This window comes from Montipora capricornis, chromosome 1 (assembly GCF_036669925.1).
Source record: "Montipora capricornis isolate CH-2021 chromosome 1, ASM3666992v2, whole genome shotgun sequence".
NCBI lineage: Eukaryota > Metazoa > Cnidaria > Anthozoa > Scleractinia > Acroporidae > Montipora > Montipora capricornis.
The window spans coordinates 2,298,628-2,321,127 of record NC_090883.1 but is presented as its reverse complement, the minus strand read 5'-3'; the positions used below and the strand labels follow the sequence as shown (position 1 = coordinate 2,321,127).

Sequence of the window (22,500 nt, the reverse complement as noted above, 5' to 3'; positions counted from 1 at the left end):
TCTTATCTGGATTAAAACTATGTTGTTAACTAAATCATGATGTAAGTTTTTGAGGACTATTTTTAATGATATCGTTTCACCGAGGGAAGCAAACCAAACCGGATGTTACGAAACTTTCTTCTTCCACACCCTCTGCATTTTGACCTAGTCGTTTTTCCAAGCAGGTCACTTCTTTGTTTAGACTGGATTCTTAGTTGCTTCGTTATTGCTTCATTATTTATCTTACAATTAAAGCGACACTGCTATGATATCTCCTTGAGGCTACCACTAAATGTGCCACCGGCCGAACATCAGTCGGCGCACGTGAATGGCGTGCCAATTTAAGTAGATCGCGTTCCTCTTTTGAGAAACGTGTCCTAGTTATATTTTCCGTTGACGAACATTTGGACGTAACACTGGGAGATTTGTGTCTAACTTGAAGTAACGGAGAAAAGCAGAGGTAACTTTGAATGACGCCCTTTCGTAAAGGATTTTCTTAACGTTTTGGTATCCCCAAGAAAGCAAGCCGAAGAATTAAACGGTCTGCCAACTAAGGTTTACATTGACATACAGGAGATTTGATAGGTACAATTATCGGACCCAAAGAAAGTTATTACTGGCGTACGACAGGGGAAACATCAAATTTCAGTCTTTGCAGCGAGACAAAAATTTCTCCACCGAATACGACTGATACTGTATCAAATAGTAAAAAGGTCACAACTCGTTTTTGACTAAAGTACTCCGAAATCTCTAAGATCTTACCTAGACTATAGTGGAGAGTCCTTGTAGCCTTCAAGATTATTTAGACTTTCATGGTTTGTTCCAACTTTCTATAACAACTGAATGCATTGAACATGGTCTTATCACGAATTAATATTGAATCTTCATGCTGTATGGTCCTGTATGGGTTGAAATTTGCATATTAAGCTTCATGCTCTATACATGTACATAAAGACTGATATTGTTGGTAAAGCATTGCTTTGAGAGAGCTCCGTTTGCTGGGACACAAATAATACTCCATCTGTCTGGAATATTTAGGCCAAGCCCTGATGGGCTAGGCCGTTTATTAAAAATCAGTATGGTAACCTAGAAAATATCCAAATATAGAAGACATGATCCCAGAAAAGGTGAGGGCACACCCGCCACAGCCCTGAGCGAGGAACGAGTGACAGGGCCGCTTCACCCGAGGCCAAAGCAAAACCACTGCCAACACGAAAAGAAGGGGAAGTACGGACGAATAAACGAAACGTTCACTATATGGCCCCTGCTCATATAGTCACCTTAGAAAAAGAAGCAAAAAAATATGAAACTTCCATGATAAAGTAGAAGTAAGGATATAAAAAACCTGACTAACTAAACAGATTACAATTTACTGTAGTAACCTAAATAGAGATAACTGCATGCATGGCCCATGCTCACACAGACACCAAACAAGCAAATTAAGAAGAGCCTAGGCATGAGTATTGATAATGTGCAAAATATATGGCCCCTGCTCAGATAGCAATCTACATGTAACTTAAGTAATTTGAAGTGTTTCTATAGTATAGGAAGATTAACCAGGGGCGGATCTAGGATAAATAATGACCGATTTTCAAAACAACGAAAAAGTTTGTAGAGGGGTCCGGGGGCATGCTCCCCAGGGAATGTTTTGGATTTTAACTTTCGAAAGTCCCCTTTCCCGTGTTTGTGACCAATTTCCGTAAAACGATGCAAACCGGTATGGATCCGCCCCTGTTAACAGTAGTCCATTAAGTAACTATGATACTTGGCTAACAAAGGCAGCAAGTATGAAATAGTTGTGGTTCATGCAGTCAGCATTCTTCTGTACATGCTGTATTGTTCAGACATGCACAGATGACTTACTTAGAACTAGACATCACAAGGTAATAACAGTTGTTCACTTACAGACTGACTCAAGTCTGATTCAAGTTAACCGCGCAACGGTGGCTCAGGTGGTTGAGCATCGAGCTACCATGCAGGAGGTCGTGAGTTCGACTCCGGCAGGACCAACACCCAGGCTCTTAAAATAACTGAGGGGAAAGTGCTTCCTTTGTGATTACACAAGCAAAAGGTTAGACTTTCAAGTCTTCTCGGATAAGGACTATAAACCGTAGGCCCCGTCTCACAACCCTTCAATGTTCATAAACACTGTGGGACGTTAAAGATCCCACACACTAGTCGAAAAAAGTAGGGCATGTAGTTCCCGGTGTTGTGGTCTGGTCTTTCCTTCAACAATGTAGTCGGCTTGGCGTAATCTTCTGAATGGACTACTGATCGATGAGACCACATAACAGCAAAAACAGACAGTAATCAAATTGAAGGAGTCCAAGTGCTGAAACTGGTAAAAAAATTTGGTAAAATCTGAGATGGGCAACTATCGATGTTTTTAGTGATACCAACACGCGGTACAATCTCAAGTTGTCTGGCATTGGAACCCAGGACACCAGAAAATGCTGAATGGGTTGTAAGAATGTGACTTAATCTTTTGGAAATTTTCACTGGAGAGCAAAGTAACACTTACAGCAAAAGAATATGTCACTTGTTTGCAATACCAAATGATAATAAAAGGCCTTCGTCGCAGGTGACCCAGTACGTAAATACTATACGTAAAAATAACACTTCTATGTAAATAGTATTACTGAAACTTAAGGGAACATCGATAAGTGCTAGTGGACCCACACACAAAAATTGATTCTGCACATACAGTGCACCTCAATAAATGAATTAGATGACTACTTGGCCCTTGCTCACATAGTCAGAAGACTTAATACTAGATGTAATGAGCCACGAAGGAAGCTGCATGTGTGGATACAGCCAAGTATTTGTTAAGGGCGGCCAGGATGCCAAACCCGCCTTACTGATTCATGTCATCACGACAAGGAAATAATTGCAATGACGAAGAAAGAGTCAGCTTGTCAGAAGTAAGCTAATTGAATGACTGTCTCCACGCCCACAAAACGTATTCTAACTACACTAAACAAACTATTATGAAATTTAAATGAACACGAAGACATGGCCCCTGATGTAGACATGCTGTCATGTGTTTCATTAATTCAAAATAGAAAATAATGAATACTGGTTAAAATGCAACATGAAAAAGGCAGCATACGGGTAATAACATTACATTTTATCGCATTACATATAAAGGTCTCCCTACGAGATACGCAATTTTATTATTATTATTATTATTATTATTATTATTAACAATAATAATAATAATAATAATACTCCCACCAGGAGTAAATACTCCTCGATAATGAGCGATCGTCAAGTCTAATAAACAAAGATAAGGACGGCAATGGGACTGAAGCACAAAGCGACAGGTCCTTGTCCAGCAGGTGTTCTTTGGAACAGCAGCATACTGCTAAAAGAACACGACAAAAGTGGAGTAAGGATATCAATATGATAGTAATGGAATGTTATTACAAAAGTAAACCAATATACCGCGCACCGATGGCTCAGCTGGTTAAGTAAGCATCGGGCTGTCATGCGGGAGGTCGCGCGTTCGAACCCCGGCCGGATCAACACTCAGGATCAAGGAGAAGTGCTGCCTTTGTTATGACATCTGCAAATGGTTAGACTTTCAAGTCTTCTCGGATAAGGACTATAAAAAACGAATGTAGGCCCCGTCTCACAAATATCTTCAATGTTCATAAGTTCCCTGTGGGACCTCAAGTTTGGACGTTAAGTTCATAAGTTCCCTGTGGACATAAGTTCTCGGTGAAACAATACCCATAAGGATACGTCATTGCGGTCCCCGGTCGAAGTACCCGCTTGTTGAAGACGAGTTGATAGTCTTTGTGGGAGGGTTGGGTACGAAGTTCGTACTGTTTGGAATTGCGGATGATGTTAGGCGCTTGACGAATGCGCGTTTTGCGCGGTGTCTCCAAAGGATGTTGGAGTTCTTCCAAGGTGTTTTGGCGCAACACCTCATAATTGAGTTGCACCATTCCTTCCACATTGAGAGATTGTCTCTTGACTTACACTCTGTCTTATCATCATTGCATCGGTACCCATAGTTTTTAGGCCCGCCCGAACAAAATTCCGTAATGTACTGACGGGGTTTAAGTTCGTTGGTGAACTCACCGAGATGGAGGCAGATTGTGACGTCAGGTTGATCGGGACGATGCACGTAGAGGACGGAATCGGTGTCGTAATAGAGGACAACCGTAGACGTGCCCAGCAGGTGAACACATTGATGTTGACATTGAGTTCCTCGCACTCGTCACCCGCAATCACGGTATAATTTCACTTCCACCCAGTTCTCATCGAGGCAACTGACGTACCGAATGTCAAGTTGGTCCGAGTCCATGAAGAGCTGGAAGGGTAGAGGGTCAAAGAAGGTTTTGACTTGCATCAGGTTATCCTTGTGTCCAAACTTGCCACACAAGGAATTGAGCATTAGTTTGGCTAAGGATCGTCGACCCGGATTGTGAGCGATGTTAGTTGGGTCAAGTTGGATTCCTTCATGACGCTCAAAGCCCTCTACATATTCCTGCCGTTGCTCTTCCGTGTCGCACCCACTACGCCATCCGGACGCATCCACTTTGATCTTGAGGCAAGTGTTGACATACTCGGCAAACAATCCGCGGCGTGTTTCCTCAAAGTGACACACTTCATGGACTGTGAAATCACGTAGCCCATTTCCACCGCTTTTTCCAGCTCGGGGGTGCACCATGTACCGGTCAACGCCCTTTCATCCTCTGTGTGATCGCACGAAAGGGATTTTTCGTGCAGGAGTGTGTCTATGTCTTGCTCCACACAGGTGCGACATAACCGGAAGGTGAGCTTTCCTCCACACCGGTAAGGCAAGAAGGGGTGAAACAAATTCTTAGGTGGGACGATTTTGCACAAAGCCAGACCAAAGTACTGGGAGAGATCGGTAATGCCGGGTTCATAGAACATTCCGTTCTTATTGACCCACGGGTAGAGGGAAGTGTAGTCCACATACCAGATCTCCTCACCGAATCGAACCTTGTAGTAAAGGTAGGAGGCATTCGTGCGTCCTCCAAAGAAGGCGTCGCGACGATTCACGGGTTTAAAGACAGGAAGGGTTTTGACGAACACAGCCACGCGAGGATCGGCTTTCTTTTGCTGCTCCCACTCACGTTCCCAGAAGGTCACGACGTGGTATCCCAGGTCTCGAAGACTCTGAAGACGTTCCATGGTGGTACGTCCAACACCATCCATGCAGCGTTGGTCGTGACGGCGGTACAGTTCGTGACGATTGGGGGAAACACAGGTGGCATCCATGCCAAAAACAACCCAAGAACTCAAAGACCGTGTTGCTGGTTTCATCGAAGCTATCCAGCCTCCATCGTCGACCAGGGATCTGGTATTCGCATTGGTTGCGAGCGCGCTGGCTACGTTGCCGATGGTTTGGAAGCGGGGCTTCCTCCTGCAGCCGATGTTCTTGGCACAAGAGCCATTCCATGGCAGCCTTGGAGTGATTAGTGATGAGTCGCCATCCCTTGACAGGTTTGGAGGCGATGGTGTCTTCCTCCATGCGTTGAGTCGATAGTCATGCAGACAAGGTCCAGCGATGGTCAATTTGTCGAAGAGACAAAAGCGGGTCTGTTCGCTGAACCCACGACGAAAGGTCAAACATTCCTCTCGGAGGAGTTTGACGTCGGAGATGCAATAGTCCACGAGATCCCTTTGCATGTCAAACTGTGCCTCGTTTCCCACTTGAGCAGTGTACCATCTGTTGAATTCAGCCTCGCCTGCCGTGGTTTCAGGGGCGTACTCTTTTTTCTCAAGCATGGGACTCACGTAGTTGGCGTTCGCAGGGGTGTTGAAGAGATGTGGAAAGTACCCCTTCTTGAAATTGTTGGGATCCAAGCCAAATGTTTTCGTGAACGAAGCAAGAGCCATGGCAAAAAAACGACATGGAGTCGATGAAGCGGATGTACCCACCCTTGCAAGTGAGCTCCAACAGTTTGCCACCAGTACGGGTGGCCTTAAACTTTTGTTTGCGCTCGATCACATGTTTCACAACAAAGTAAGAGTCGTAGCCCTTGAAATTGTGGGCAAGAGCTGTGACGTAGCGTGTGTCCTGCTCCGAGTTCTTCCAGCCATTGCAGAAATTCTTCAATGCAATTCTCGCCACGAACGATTTGAGGGGAGACATCCTCTACCGCCATACCCACCACCAAATTAGGCACCTGCACACCCGTATCTTGCATGGCCTCTGTATCCCAAAAGACCAGTAGCAGTGGGTGGTAGATATTGTCCACCTCCTCTTCTCCCTCCGTTGCAGTATTGGGGTCATTGCGTGCCTTACGGCGGGTCAGCTTGTTTATTTGAACGATGCGTGCTCGGTCCTCGAGCTCTTCAAGGTCGGCGGGGACTTGCACGAAGCATTGATGCTGGTTCAAGTCAGTCGTTCGTGGAACGACGGGCATTCACCGTACCCGCACCGATGTTCGTCTTGTTCATTTATCGAGCGAACCATTTGCATACCGAAGACTGATTGGGACCACACGCTTTTCCATTGAGGGTCTTGGTCTGGTGGAATTGAAAGCACTCATCCCCATAACATTGGCGACGACAATGACGACAGGGAATGTGGGCAGGACGTTTGCACAAGTACACCTCGATGTAATCGTCGCACTCATTCTGTTGGCAACCAGGGTAGTGAACGCCTTTCCCTTCGGAACAACGGTGACGACCTTGTTGGTTATAGGGTTTGAGGCGCCGTCCACAAAAGTAACTGGTACCGAAAAATCCCGGCGATGAGGTCAATGTATCGTAATGTTTGCCCTTGTGGAGAATCGCCAGCAGAGTGTTGCCATTACCAAACGCAAACCACACGTATTGACGATTCGATTCCTTCAAGACGGCGATAGCGGCTTCGTTGCAATTCCGTTGACACATTCTGGTCCATTTGTCCCGTTCCGTTTTGTTGGAGCCGGCCAGGTGCAGGCTACGAGCGGTGACGATGGCACGCACACAACATAGTCCCGAGTCGTCCCGTGGTATCTTGACGAAGGTTTTTGTGTTCAACCGAAATCGAAAGGGCGAATCGTGCACGGGTCGTTTGTTCTTTGGTTTACCGCTCCCCCGAGGTCCTGCCTGTACATGGACCAATTCCAATTAAATGGCTATTTGGGGTCGTAGTCTTCCACGGAATTGAGTTTTTGAGGGAGATCGTCCAAAAATGAAGTCACCGTGTCCGGTTCCTGACGCTACCGACTGACGAGTAATCCTCCAGAAGACACACGATCACGATCGTGGATAGTAGCATCGTCCAACAAGGTTTCTACCGCACCACGTAGGCCTTGAGCGAGAGCATTGTTTATGTTTTGACGCCCTTGTTGCTCCAACCGTGTTCTAAAAATGCGTTCACGCACTCCCATCACATTGGACCGACGTTCGATCACAGGGTCCAAGACGAAACGAAAATGTCCTCCTCCATCTACTTGAGCAGAAGCTTTCTCAACGAAAGAAGGAGTGTTTTGATGAGCAAAGGGCTCACGATCGTCGTGTAACCTTTGCCGATGCTCGGTGAGATGGGACTTTCATTGTCCATGGGGACTGCCAGCAACCGTTCCACCTCTTCGAGAGCTTCAAGTAACGGTTCGTCCTTATCACTATCCATCATATCCGCCACATGCCGAAGCTGTTCTTCTCTCAGCAAAGCTCCTCTACATACAAGTCACTAGGTTCTGCACTTGGAGAAGACATAACAAACAAATGAATTGAAAGCCGCAACCCGCCGTTTTTACAAAGCTCAAGGGAACACTTGATCGAAAAGTACTGACCTTCAAGGACCTTCCTTGCACGTGATAGGAAAGTGGGGTGAACGCCTCACTTGACTTACCAGAATTTATAGAGCCTACCCGTTATTACGTGAAAAGACTTACGGGATGGAGGGGTTCGCCCAAAATTCACAGATCCCTTATGTTATCACGTGAAAAGAAGTAAGGGATGGAGGGGTACGACCAAAATTTATGGATCCCTTATGTTATCACGTGGGAAGACTTAGGGATGGGGGAGGGGGTACCCCGCAAGGAAAGGTGTCCTGTCGCGACCTAGGTGGTGTGATGCGTCCTAAAGGCCAGAAAGAGAGGTTGGTTTGGAGCTCATTTCTGAGTTTGTCAAGGTCCTGACCAGACGGCATCTTGCGTTGGGATGGGACGCGGTTGGAACATCCGGTTCAATAAAAATTTCCGTCTCTCCACAGCTGAGTGCGTATCTTCCTTAACATCCATTGAATCCTCCTCCATGAAACGATGTCGGGTTTTCATAACGTCTTTATGCACGGGGTCATGCTTTAGATGTTCAAACCAGTGGAGATAGTGCAAGTACATTCCTCGCAACTTTCTTCTGTAAACTGGTAGCAGGGCATTAAAAGCTTTGGCCTCAGCTATTGTCTCAGGAATCCCCTCCTTGAAGAAGTTGTTGACTTTCTTATCATAGGTTGAACTCAGTGACTCTTCCATCTCTTGGCGCAGAGTCATCCAATTCCCAATCACTAACGTCTTCATCCTCAGACTCGATGACCATGTCCGAGTCCGAGTCTTTTTCTTCTCCTTCGTCTTGGTTTCGCTCCTCTTCTTCTTCACTTCTCTCATCCGACGAGGGAGCATAGGTTGGCACTTCCTTAAATATGACCCAATACCCATACGCTCACCCAAAGTGATTGCTCGAAATGAGCATCGTGAGCTCGACGTTTGCTTTTATACTCATTGCGAGTCACGGGGAGAGTGACTCAGAATAAATAACCATGAGTTACTTATCAGCCCTTGGCGTTATTACTCCCCCAAAATGAGTAGGGAGCACACTGAGGGTAAGGGTGAGAGATCCTACGTGTCGCCTAGGTTTACTCTTGCGCGAACCAATGAAACGGTTAACCTGGGGCTAAGATCATCATAAACGAGAAGCCACCGTGGAGGACAACGTTGTCTGATTGAGCTCCGGTTGCTTGTGTTGACTTAGTGAAGGGAGACACGGAGGCCACACTCGCAGCACTGATTCAAGAGATCGAAAGGTTGAAGTGACAAGTGAAAATCCAGAAAGGGAACAAGCTCGAGCAACTCAAACGATGGTGAACCAAAAACCTGGACAAGGTTAAGGAGCAAAAGAAGAGATGGAGGGACAAGACCCGACAAAAAGTGAGAGACCAAACGAGAGCAGGAGAAACGACCATGGCACAACCTCCCTTCGTGACAACGCCAACCCATACCGTGGAGACACCCTGTCCACGATCGAATGAAACCCTTGCTGAGTAACCAAGACTCCCATTTGAACATAAGGTGTTACGAATGGTCTCGATTCAAATAATACAAGCAACTACGTGGATTTAGGTCGTGTCTTTCCTTTTCCAAAATACACACGTGGTCAATTTTTGATCAAGGGCGGTGCAAACTTTAGGAATAGAAGGGTAAAAGTCGTCTTTGTTCAGGTAAGGGAAACCAAAAAGTGCTCCAGGAAACGCGTGTTACTGAATTGAGGGAGTAACTCCGAGCAACTCGTGAGTAAAATGATTAACTGATGAGCAAGTGAGCAACCGATGAGTAACTCCGAGGAACCCTGAGTAACTGAAATTGAGGGAGTAACTCCGAGCGGGCCCTAGTAACTCAAATTCAGAGAGTAACTGCAAGTTCCCCCCAGTTTACCTGTTCCACGCTCCGAACGTCTCCGGACACTTCCAACGGATGAGGCGGTTGCTTATACGGCGGCGATCGTCTTAAATCACCTACGGGGAAATCGAGCTCGGACGGGCACGAGCAGCGTATTGAAAACATTCTGGGGAAGGTTTGGGTTCTTCCTGGTCCCTATAGGGAAATAGCTCGTGAGGCGGCCCAATACAAGCCGGAGGACCTGGTTGTACATTGCTCAAGAGTGGCGGAGTTTTTCGCAGGTACGTCATCCATGGATTTCTAGCCAGGACTCAGTGACGACGAGAGCGAATAATTTTTTCTTGGGCGTGACAGGTGAGACTACTGGGACTCTGTGAAGTCATCCCTCTCTCAAACCATGTGACGTCATCGTTTGAATTTTAAATTTCCCGCCTAGAGTACGTTTGGATTTCCCGCCCAAGTTTGAATTTCCCGCAAAAATTTGAATCCACCAACCAGCACGCTCCAATTCCAACCGTCAAAAAGGACACAAAGGGGCCCACACAAGTAATATAACTTGTTACAGTTTTCTAACTTACGGCCCTCAAAATATAAATTTAAAAGACTTAGAAGATATATAAGGATGGAAACTGGAGGGTGGCAATATAATATCCAACGACGGAAAAGAAATTGTTCAAAAATGTCAACTACACTAAGTTCTTTGTTATGCCCATATTGCGCACAAAGGAAGGGACAAGATGGACAAGTTTATCAAGCGAAACTACGAGTGAGTATCCCAAGAAGTAATACAACTTTGGGTCACACTGCTCAATACACGAAGAACAAAAGTCGATCACCAGCAGACAAAACACCCTGTCCTAGCCCCTATTCAAGCAAGAGGTTTCCTAATACATTTGCAAATGGACCTAATGGACCTAACTATAGCAACTTCTCCATGTACATCTTCATGTCATCGGAAACACAATTGGATTCTCCTAATGATGAATCATTTCACAAAATATACGTGGCTTTATCCATTAAAAAATTAGCAAGCAGAAGACATGCTTCTCTCAATTTTGCTGGCAATTTGGATTCCCTCATAAAATACACACTGACAATGGACGGGAATTTAAGAATTCTCTGATGTCCCAATTCTGCAAGAAGAACGGCATCACTCAACTTCATGGAGCTTCCAGAAAACCATCAACTCAAGGTTTGATAGAGAGGAACAATCAAACAATAAAGCAAAACATCAGAAATATCTTAAAAGAAACTAAACCAAGTGCAAATCATTAGTGTCAGATACTAGGTGAAGATGCCTTACAAAATTAAAGAATATTGTGGAACATGAAGCAACAAAACAAACACCCTATGAATACCACCATGGAAAGAAATCTCAACTACCCCAGACAAGAAACATGATGAACATTCTACCACAAGAAGAACTGTGAAGATATGAATGCCCAAACAGACAAAGATGTAAGGCAACAACAAAACTACCAATGATCAACGAAAACATTTGACAACCTAAACAATGAAGTGTAAAAATATCACAGTGAACAGAATGATGAACAGAATATTGCAGCAGAACTTGCACCTAAACGTGCTTGTTATCCACCCTGTCAAGCCAACAAAGCAGCTAAGGACATCTCAACAGGACAAAGCAAGAAACACAGAAAGAAAATTCAACAACAAAACGACAACAAGCAAACTCAATACTAATTCATTCCAAGTCAACCACTTTGTCAAAATAAAAATTAATCATGTAGTGGACAAAAGTCCATTACACCCAAACACACTTATTGGTAAAGTAATTTAAAAAAGAACATGGAATTATAAAAGTTGTAACCAAATTTGGAGTTATTGACACCTGGATTGCACCAAACAGAAGACGCATGAGTGTGTCATTAGACCCAACTAAAACAATAAGTTTTACCGCCTCATGCAAAAAAGAACTTGACCATTCAGTGATACATGTACAAGAGGTGCAAAAACAAGGAAATGACTTTATTGCACCACTGTTCAACTACATACAAGTAATGACTGTTTAGTAAAGGTTACAAAATTTGTGAACTACCAAGAAAAGTTTGAATTTGATTGTTCAAGTACTTTTAACCGTAAATTGGGTTTTATACTGTATCACATTTCTATAAGTCACTGTACATCATTCAAGAATTTACCCTATGAAAAGTCAATTTTCTGATGTCTTCTTAATTCCAAAAACCAGAAAAATAAAAATGGAACAAAGTCACAAAAAGGTTATTCTTATTAAACAAGGTTCTGTTTTTCTGCTTCTCTGAGATAAAAAAAGCAGAATTGGTTATCATTCACAGTATATGCCTAACCCCAACCTTAATGCTAGCCATTTAAAATCAGTGCTTAGACTTAATAACAACCAAAGGTGTTTTATAGACTAACTCATGAAAAACGCACGCTAATCACATCCCCTCAGTTTCAGCACCGATTTACTTACTAATATACCCGAGAAGCAGTGTGGACGAGTGGTTCGGGTCCGTGCCTTAAGATCCAGAGATCCCGGGTTCAAGAGTTTGTGTACACAGTTTTTTGTTAGGCATTAGTTAGTTCTTGTTGAAGAGCCGCAAGTATCACAGGGATCTGGACAGCATTGTTTTTCTTTGGGCGGCGTAAATATTCTTGATGATACGGAGCCATTAATATAGTGTACTCTGAAGTTGTCTAGACGTGTCCGTTTTAAAACTGCTTGTGTTTGCTTCTTGAGATCTTCGTTGATAAATGGCATCTTGATGTAGATCATACCGACAACCGTCCGAACAATCGATTACAAAATTAGAAGCGACTTGTCAGTTCACGAACTTTGAATATTTATGCATTGAGATACGGGGCTAAGCCTTTCCTTATCTCCAATTGGTACAGATCTCTTGACTGCCCTCCTGTTTGAGAAGTTTGAAATCTTATTAGGAAAGATTGAAGAGGAAAACAGTATAGGGTCAAATATTATAGAGGACCTAAATTGCGATTTGTTAGCTCTCAATCCAAACAATGAGACTAAACATCTTTACGAGTTCTGAGAGTCGTACCAATACACTCAATTAATCAATGAACCCAAACGCATTACATCAAAACCTAAATCATTAATAGACTTATTCCTTACTAATCTCTATCTGGGGTTTTCCATATAGGAGTCAGTGACCATAGCCTAATTTACGTTACACGTAACAAAGAACCCGTAAATCACTTCCGCGAGCCATTAATGCTAGACAATACAAAAGTTTTGTGCTCGAACATTTTTCAATGCGACATGGAACTAGCATCTTGGGCCATGATTGAGCAACTTCACGACCCTATCGAGGCTTAGGAATCTTGGAAACATCTACTTTCGCTCCTACTTTGAGACTAATATTAGTAACGTTAAAGCCACCTGGAAAGGAATCAACTCGTTATTATCAAGGAAGAAAAACAAAACCCAAGATACGAAATTGCTTATTGATGACAAAGACATCAGGGATCCCTACGAGGTCTGTCATGCTTTTAATAGTTATTTTACGGAAATTGGTCCAACCCTGGCCTCAAAGATTAATCGCCCTCGAGTCAGTTTTCGAGATTTTATTAAACCTTCACATACTAACTTTGAGGCGAAACTAATAACGGTAGATGATGTAACTAAACCCAGGCTGAAATTTAGAGAGTAAGTTATTTTCATCCAAGTATTTGTATCCCTGATTGAAAATCGCTTTTTCAAAGGGTTTAGCAATGACTGAAAGAACTGATATGGGCCTATAATTAGCTGGGTCTACCTTCGAGTCAGTCTTGAAGATTGGAGTGACCCTAGCGCTTTTGGACTCCATGATGAAATAAAGCCTTGATTTTCTGCTTAATTTTTTATATCCGGTGGGCTATGTCGATGTCATACGGTTTTATACCTACTCCAATTACATTGATTTTGAGCAAAGCTGCGAAGTCTGGAAGGCCATTTCGAGTGTTCCAACCTCGGACGCCACCAAGTTTGAGGTTGCAATTGTAGGAGTAACTATACTCTTGGATGGCACCCGAGACTTTTGATACTTCGGTCGATAACTGCTTCAGTGATTTTCTAAGAGTGGATATTTTGTTCGGGGTCCGGTCTCTAAACTCATTAAGTAAAGTCTCTGCTTAAGAGCCAGAAAGCTCATCAGGCCGGCGCTTATCTCCGGTTTCAGTAGCATGAAGCGACTAGGAGTATTTATACTCCCCCCTGGATGGGATGCTAGTCCATCGCAGGGTTACCCCCAGCATTACGCCGGTACCCATTTATACACCTGGGTGGAGAGAGGCACCGTGAGAGTAAAGTGTCTTGCCCAAGAACACAACACAATGTCCCCGGCCAGGCCCCGAACCCGGACCACTCGATCCGGTGTCGAGCACACTAACCACGAGGCCACCGCGCCTCCTCCTCCTCTAAACTCATAAGATCATCATATTCTAAGGACTTCGTTGCGTCAGGATCCAATGCGTTTGCAGCATGATTCCCCTTCAGGTTCTTGAACTTTCTTGAGTTCCGCAAAAAATTCTCCTACTTTTTCCTTTAGCTTCTCATTCTCAGCTTTTAGTGACTGCACAGTATCCTTAATCATTTTAAACTTGAAAACTTTTGTAGCTATACAACATGATCATACTATCCTGGAGCTCTCGAAAATGCATTCCCACGCTACACAAGCGTGCAAGAATTAAGTTTCAGATTTGAGGTCAGATTTCAGTACTAGTTATCATGGTATCCTCGATCAAGAAGGACTGTCGATCTTCCTTCGGTCCCTGGTTCCGATTGTGATTGCCATTCTCAGATGGTGGAGTTCCGCGTCTTGCAAATGAACGATTGTGTTGACGGGCCCGTTCCTCGCATACGGATACAACTATCTTCTTAAAGGCGCTCCGAAATTCAGTATTAAAGTACGCGTAAATGACCGGATTTAAAGTACTGTTTACGTTTGGTAGAATCAGGACGATCAGGTTAAAGAGAACTTCCGGAATGGGTCTCAGTAAAGGCATATCATACTGTTGAATAGTGAACACGATAAAAAATGGGGCCCAACACAAAGTGAAAGCCAACAGGACAATGGCAATTGTCTTAGTGACTTTGAATTCCCGCCGCACGCTCTTTCGCGTATGCCTGTCTTCCTTGCTGCTGAAGTTGGCACTCGTGTGTTGCATTTTTTTTAACTTAATCCAGATAGTGCGCAAAATCATGCTGTAACAAGTCACGAGCACAATAAGTGGGAACAGAAAAGCTACTATGATCGCCACCGTGTAGAATGTTTTGTTGGTATTCGAACACAAGCCGTAAGCGTTCAATTGAACACCTGGCTCTCCAGGCCAAGTGATAATGGAAAGCGTCGACAGTGTTGCCGCGTACAGCCAAACACCGCCAATGGCCAAAAACGAGCACCGGTTTGTCATCTTTCTATGGTAATCAAAAGGTTTGGTAATTTTCAAATGTCTGTCAACTGAGATCACCGCCAGATTGGCGATGGATGCCGCCGCACAGGCCATGTCCGTCCAAATCCATAACTTGCAGATCCAAACATATTGTATGATGGTTACATTGGAGAGGATACGGAAGGGTAGTCCCGCAGATGCGTAAAGTAAGTCACTTACTGCCAAGGACGCAATAAACCAGTTTGTAGGGCTGCGGAGACGCCGGTCGATGTATATGGCGATACAAACTAAGCTGTTTCCCAATATGGTCACAATCATTACAATAATGAAAAAGGCTAAAAAAAATGTTCTCCAATCCCACCAAGAGTCGTCAGATTCATATTCAGGAATGTCTGTTGCATTTGTCGTGTTATTCATCCTTGATCTCGGTGCGGATCAAATGTGGCTGCTTGGTAAATGTACTTGGCTTAACGTACCCTTGTGACGTTCTCCTGTCGTCACAAAATCTGTCTGTCTTGACGCTTTTGTCCTTCAGTGGTACTCGACTTTCCGAGGTAATTTGACAAACAGTTTGCGTAGAAGGCCTCCCGTAAAGTAGAATTATGAAAAATCTTTCCCTTGCCCTAAGACAACTGATATGCCAGTAGGTATGACTAGTAATGGCAAACAAAGAAGATTTTAGTTGTCTCCGTCAGCTTTAACGATTTGCTTCTACTTTCTGGTCTTCGTTACTCCAGATATCGGTCCTGATATATATTATGCTCTTCTGCCGCCGAATCACCTGAAAGAAAAATTGGAAACATTCATTCATTCATTCATTCATTCATTCATTCATTCACAATATGATATAGTATAAGTATAGGAAATCGTATGAACGCAAGAGCATTTCGTGATTTATGGGAACGAGTGATATTTTGAAAGTTCTCAAAATTTGACAACTTTCAAACGGTTGACCTTAAATCACGAAATGCACAAGCAGGTTCATGCGATTTTTATTTATTATATTCGCAACAAAATGACTCAAACGCGCTATTTTGTTCGTGCTCGTATTCTTCCAGTTTTGGGTTTAGTTTTCTTTCAGTCGTCCATGTTTGCCAGACATTCAACCAGGTCTGTGTAGCTTTCAATGTGTTTTTGTTTTTCGCATTTTCTTTAAGTTGCTCAACGATGTTTTGGTTTGACACAGCAAGCCGACTGTCAGCCATTTGTTTTCACTTTGGTGTTCAAATTTGGCGCTTCCCCTGTGTTTCCATAGCAACCTCTATAACCTATTCATGCATTCGCCATCGGCCAAACCGAAACAAGATATTTTGTTGAGTATATAATAATGAACAATTATTCCACGAGCACACGTTGATATTAAACGATAAATAGCCAACGAGGGGCGTCTGTATAGCGCCAAGTTATTCGGTTGCAGTGCGAAACGCATGTGTCTTGTAGCAAAAGACCAAAAAAAGAAAGAAATTGTAATGGAACATTTGCCTCCTACGACAAATTGAAAAAGCCAGAGAAACAAGAATTAAATGGAGCTAGAAAGTGAACGGTGCAGAAAGAATTATTTCAATGGAGCCATCTTTATTAAGCCCAGTGCTCAACAATGAAACAGGGCTATGTATCATCGAAATTAAGAAAAAACAAATGTAGTAAATTCTTCGAAGACAACCACACAGGATCTGTGGGATCAATGCTTTCAGTGCAATAATTATTATTGTTCAAAAAATTACCACGAAGCATGATTCAAGCACAATCTTAATTATTGTTTTTGTTCTGTACAATCGGCTGCCACCAAGACCGACAAAAATTGGAATAAAGGTCGAGGGGCGCCGAATAACTGGCGTAAGTACTGAACAAAAATTAGTGAACGAATCTTAATGGTCTTCAAAAGCCCTTCCAAGGCAAGTAAGCTCACCGCAAAAAACGATTGACAATGCAAGTAACTTGCTGATCACTTCAATTCGATTCAGCGCCGTACGGGTTGGATTCCCTTGCAGTGTACAACAAAAACCACGTAGATTTCTCACTCCAAACATCCTTGCAACGTTACTCTGGTCAATTAAGAATCACTTCCAAAAAAAAGCTCTTCTCAAAGAATCAAGGAAATGCCCAATCAAAAAGTGAAAAAAAACTATTTTCTTTGTGTACTTGTCGCCGTACTGAATATCCCAGAGTGCAACACAAAACGGTCAAAAAAAATTTATTCACCGGGGAGGGGAGGGTGACAAAATTGCAAATATGAATCCACAAAACGTTGACAGAAACCAATTTAACTTTTATACAAAATGAAAGTTTTATTTATTTATTTATTTATTTATTTATTTATTTATTTATTTAGAAAATTCCATCGACTACAGAAAAGTTACTATGAGACGGTGAAGGGGCACGCGAACGGACTCTTGGTTACAACGAGGCGACCCCCCAGTTTGAGGCCCTTTGAAGCCGGGATTAATTTTTGGGGCCGTCAAATACTGATAAAGGGCGCTTTTTAGTAACTACAGAGGAGGGCTGTCCGGCTCAAAAGTGGCTCTGTCTTCACGTTTTTGTGATTAAAAACACATTTATAGAATCATCCGGTTGCAATTTGCTATTCATTTTTAAGACCTTCGGCGTTCCTGTTGTTTCACTGTAAGTAAGCGTTTGTACCGATAAAAACTATGAGGAAACTTGCGTTTTTTTGCTTAAGTAAAAATTAAATTTCTAAGTGTCCACTTTTTCAAAAAACAAACCTGATTATCTCCGAGAAATGCATGGTTACCTCCTGTTTTCATTTCGCATTCCAATAACCCAAAGTAAGATCTACTTTTTTGCGGCGTCATACTCGGGGAAAAATTACTTCTCATTAGGTAGCACCGTCCTTAAATTAAAAGAATTGTGGAATCTCTCCCACTTCGGATTTTGGGGAAGTTATTTTCATTTCCATCCTTTTGAAACTCGTTTTCGTCAACAAATCGGACTTCCACTCTGAACGCCATTTTGAATTCTCTTGATTTTTGCGGACGTCTCGGAAACAGACTTCTGCTTTCATGACATCTAAAAATAACTTAAATGAAATTAACATCTCCCAAGGAAAAGACTGGGCGACTCCCTCTCTATATTCTTAATTTTCTCTTGTTTTAATAATTGTTTTTACAAAGAAAAGACCAGCTCTTATTTCAGCAAAATGAGAATTTCAATGACTAAGGCTAAGTCGCGGTTGAGCTGGCTGTTCCTACCATCCCTTTGTTAGGGAGCCCGGCCAAACAGTAAAACATTTTATTGGCGAATTGCAGGGGCATTAAGAAAAAACATAAAAAAAGTACACAAGATGAGAAGGGGCGTATTATACATGGAGCAGAAATGATCATTGTCAGTGTTCGTTTATCATTTCTTCTTTCAATTTCTTTTTAAATAGTCAAAGGCTTGGAAGAATTGTTCTAAAGGCACAGTCATGCACTAATTCAATATGCAAACGTTTAGAGACAATCGATCAAGATTTCCGGCGGTTTCTGGTCATCAGTGCCTGTGCTCGTGTCACCTACTCGATCGATTTGGATTTCCTCGCTTTCAAAGAGAGAAGGAGAGAGAGGAAAGAAGGGGGATAAAAACGGATTCAAAATGAGAACACGGATTTGACCAGAAACATAATTACCGTAATTTAACCATTAAGAATAACTGACGTCAAAAAATATTTTCAGTCCATTAAAGTGCTATTCTCGTGAAACCCTTGCCTTAACATTACAAAACACACAGAAATTCCTTCGACATTTCACTAGCAATTGTCTTTGGTATTATAATATTCTCATTGCAGTCATCACACCCCCCTCCTCCCCCCCCCCCCTCCCCCACATTCTTTGCAATTATCACATCAGTTCCAAACATACTTGGTATCTAGAGAGAGCTCAAAATGAAATGAAAAACATCTCACTGCACAATTTTAAAACAAGCTTGCATGCTCGATGAAATCAAAAGCTTATTTACAGACTCTTGCCAATCCTTGAGAATTTGTTAGTTGTCCTCTATTTTAATTTTCCACAGGTCCAGTAGGTAGCACATCGAATTGTTGGTGGGACATAACCAAAAGCTACCGCTCTCAAAGAAAACTAAATTGTGGTAAATTAGCTAGCTCAATTTTCTTGTTATTCCTGTAGACTAAATTACACTCTTTTTTCAATAAGAATGTTGTTTTTCCGACCCAGGCTGAATATTCTTATTTTTTTGCTGATTTTAGGCTGAAAATATTCTTGTATTATTCTTAAATTATAGCTTATGACATTTCCGTTTTAGAATTTATTGGGGTATCAATTACAGGTGTTTGGTATCTTGATCTGTTTTCGCTAGGTTTTGTTATAGAAAGAATTTTTCATAATACTTTTTTGCGGTTTATTTTGTCTTTTGTGCTGAATACTGTACATATGCATTACATCTACCGTTCATTGAACTGTCATTAGAGTTGAACATTTTGCTATAGTCAGTGCAAGTTTTTTCGTTTTGTTGGCTAGTTTTGCCATTCAGAGAAAGGAATAATTTTATACGGTTAAGTTAAAAACATAAAATTGTATTGTATTTACCTGGTATTTAGAGATGTTTCAACGCACAAAATTATATCTATCCTCTTCAAAATCTTAGCCTCGGCTTTATTCTTAAAATATTCTTAAAATTTTGCAAATTTCAACCTTGATATTCTTATAAAATATATTCTTATATACAAAACAAAAAAAGAGTGTAACCAAATTTGGGCTATGTTTAGCGGTGCATTTCAACTGAATAAAAAGCGGTAGCTAGGTCACTTTATGGTCAGTTATTGGTTAATCCTCACAGTTTGGAAAGAACATTCTGGGGGGAGTCAACTGCTAAGGAATGCATGGAATTCAGGAGGATACGGGGCGTGGTCAGGACTTCTTTAAATCACCTCATGGCTCAAGACTGAAACGGGATTTATTATTTCACGATAACATTTGGTATGCAAATAATATTAGCAAAAACACAAGTTTCACCATAGTGCGCATTCTCATTTTGAGTTGTTACGTTTTTAGGAACAAAATTCTAAATTTTACCTTTATGAAATTTGAGAATCGTTAAATCGGGAAATCTTTTGTTCCAGAGTGCGCACTGCGGGGTAAATTTTCCTTTTTCTATTTACTTTTGTCCTGCCAAGTTTGAAACCCCGACGATTTATCGTTAAGAAGCAAGATTAAAAAATATAGCTCGCTGTCTATTCGGCTGTTGTAGTTGTAAATCGGCCATAAATTGCAGAAAATATCCCCTCGCTTCGTGCTTATTTCGATGGCAGCCATGTTTGCTGTGTCCACAGTAAGTACTTGCAGCGGTGAAACACAAAGTACTCCCCCATATACGGTAAAGTTGACCATTTTTGTTTATCTATTTTCCCACGAAACCAATCAGAGGGTGGCTTCACGCGTTCACCTAGCAACGACATCTTTGCTCGCCATAATTACTGGATGTTGACAGCTGGATTGCATTACTTTCTTTGCAAGCTTGAGCAGATATTTTACACATTCAAATCATTTAACGAACATAATTTGAGACCTTCGAACCTCCTTGAGAAATTCAAAGTACTTAAGAAATGCCGAAGCAAGCTTGAGTGTTTAATCTTTGAAATGTTGTTCTTCCAAAAGAAAGACCGGAACAGAACACTCAAGCTGACTCCATTTGGGCGAAACGTTTTGGTTTATTTCTGGCCCATCTTGCTTCATTACATTATGTATTTTTCACACTTCTATTTCTGTATAGATACTTATGTTAATTTCTTCAGATTTCACATTTGATAATGATGACATGAAGTTCTCGAAACCTCACGTAACTTCGTTTTTATTGTTAATTTTCTTATTGAAGTGCATATCAAAATCTATTTGATACATTTTATTCCATAAATTCCATTAACTCCATCAAGTAATTTTAATTTGTTATACACCCTTTTAATAAGTCTAATATATGCCGTTTTGCGCTAATGACGTCGAACTCGTGCTTTCAAATTTTATTCAGAAATGTACAAAGGCTTAAAACAACAAAAGAAATCGGAAAAGTTTTAGGCCTTTGTACATTTCTCAATAAAATTTGAAAGCACGAGTTTAGACTTATTAAAAGGGTGTATAGTTCCTAGTTTTTATGGTAGTAGGTGTCATATATTACTACGGCTTTTTTGTCAAGCTAGCTTATCTTGACACGTGATACGCGAAACCGACTATATTTAATGATATCATTTCACCCAGGAAAGCAAACCAAATCGCATGTTACGAAACTCTCTTCTTCTACACCGTGTACACTTTGACGCAGCCGTTTTTCCAAGGAGGTCACTTCTTTGTTTAGACTGGATTCTTAGTTGCTTCGTTATTGAATTATTATGTAGTATCCCATCTTACAATTAAAGCAACACTGGTGCTATAATATATGCCTGAGGCTACCACTAAACGTGCCACCGACCGAATCTCACACGCGCGACGTGATTGGCCTGCCAACTTAAGTTGATCGTGTTCGTCTTTTGAGAAACTTGCCCTAGTTATATTTCCGTTTACGAGGATTTGGACGTGATTTGTATCTAACGTGAAGTAACGGCGAAACGCAGAGGTAACTTTGAATGACGTCCATCCGTAAAACATTTTCTTACCTTTTGGTATCTCCAAGAGAGCAAGCCGTCGAAACGGTCTCTCAAATAAGGTCTACACATGTCAGGAGATTTAATAGGTACAATAATAAGAGACAAAATTATTCAGCTATAAATAGTTCAACACCGGTCCCAAAGATAGTATAGTAAACACTGGCGTACGACAGGGAAAAAAATTAAATTTCACTCTTTGCAGTAAGATAAAAATTGCTCTGCGGAATACAGTTGATACTGAATCACGTAGTAAAAAGGCCACAAGTTGTTTTTGACTTAAGTGCTCCGAAATCTCTCAGATATTAACCACGCTATGGTGGAGTGTCCTTGTGGCTGTCAAGATTATTTAGACTTTCGTAGTTTGTTCCAACTTTCTTTAACATTGAACACGGTCTCATCACGAATTAATATTGAATCTTCATGCTGTGTGGTCCCGTTGGGTTGAAATTTGCATATTATGCTTCATGCTCCATACATAAAAACTAAAATTGTTGGTAAGGCATTGCTTTGGGGGACCTCCTTTTGTTGGGACAAAAATAATACTCCATCTGTTTGGAATATTTTGGCTAAGCCCTGATGGGCTAGGCCGTTTATTGAAAATCAGTATGGTAACCTAGGAAATATCCAAATATAAAAGACATGATCCCAGAAAAGGTGAGGGCACACCCGCCACAGCCCTGAGCGAGGAACGAGTGACAGGGCCGCCCCACCCGAGACCAAAGCAAAACCACTGCCAACACGAAAAAAAGGTGAAAGTACGGACGAATAAACGAAACGTTCACTATATGGCCCCTGCTCATAAAGTCACCTTAGAAAAAGAAGCAAAAAAAAAATGAAACTTACATGATAAAGTAGAAGTAACGATATAAAAACCTGACTATTGCTAACTAAACAGATTACAGTTTACTGTAGTAATAAATATAGAGATAACTGCATGACCCATCCTCACACAGACACCAAACAAGCAGATTAAAA

General features: G+C 41.9%; 3 protein-coding genes across 4 annotated transcripts in view; all 3 read right to left on the bottom strand.

The window, feature by feature from the left end:
- LOC138050802 (D(5)-like dopamine receptor) overlaps positions 1–840 on the bottom strand; it is a 7,520-nt gene extending 6,680 nt beyond the window's left edge. Inside the window, exon 1 of the mRNA XM_068897092.1 lies at positions 742–840. The gene's annotated coding sequence lies outside the window, so the exon portion shown is untranslated. The remainder of the gene's footprint in view (positions 1–741) is intronic.
- A 3,624-nt stretch (positions 841–4,464) lies between these two features.
- On the bottom strand, positions 4,465–5,853 carry LOC138054557 (uncharacterized). The gene has a single exon (XM_068901068.1). It carries the CDS (start codon positions 5,851–5,853, stop codon positions 4,465–4,467), a length of 1,389 nt encoding a protein of 462 aa, XP_068757169.1.
- Positions 5,854–11,528: 5,675 nt separating this feature from the next.
- Positions 11,529–22,500, bottom strand: part of LOC138050787 (D(1) dopamine receptor-like) — a 15,303-nt gene continuing 4,331 nt past the window's right edge. For both annotated transcript variants that reach the window (XM_068897077.1, XM_068897083.1), the window contains one exon: positions 11,529–15,714. In XM_068897077.1, the coding sequence (XP_068753178.1) occupies positions 14,247–15,350 (1,104 nt within the window). In that variant the 5' untranslated portion in view covers positions 15,351–15,714 and the 3' untranslated portion in view covers positions 11,529–14,246. The remainder of the gene's footprint in view (positions 15,715–22,500) is intronic.

What these genes read in the sequence shown, in the direction of transcription:
- LOC138054557 (XM_068901068.1), bottom strand. Translation starts at nt 5,853, where the DNA reads ATGGCTCTTGCTTCGTTCACGAAAACATTTGGCTTGGATCCCAACAAT.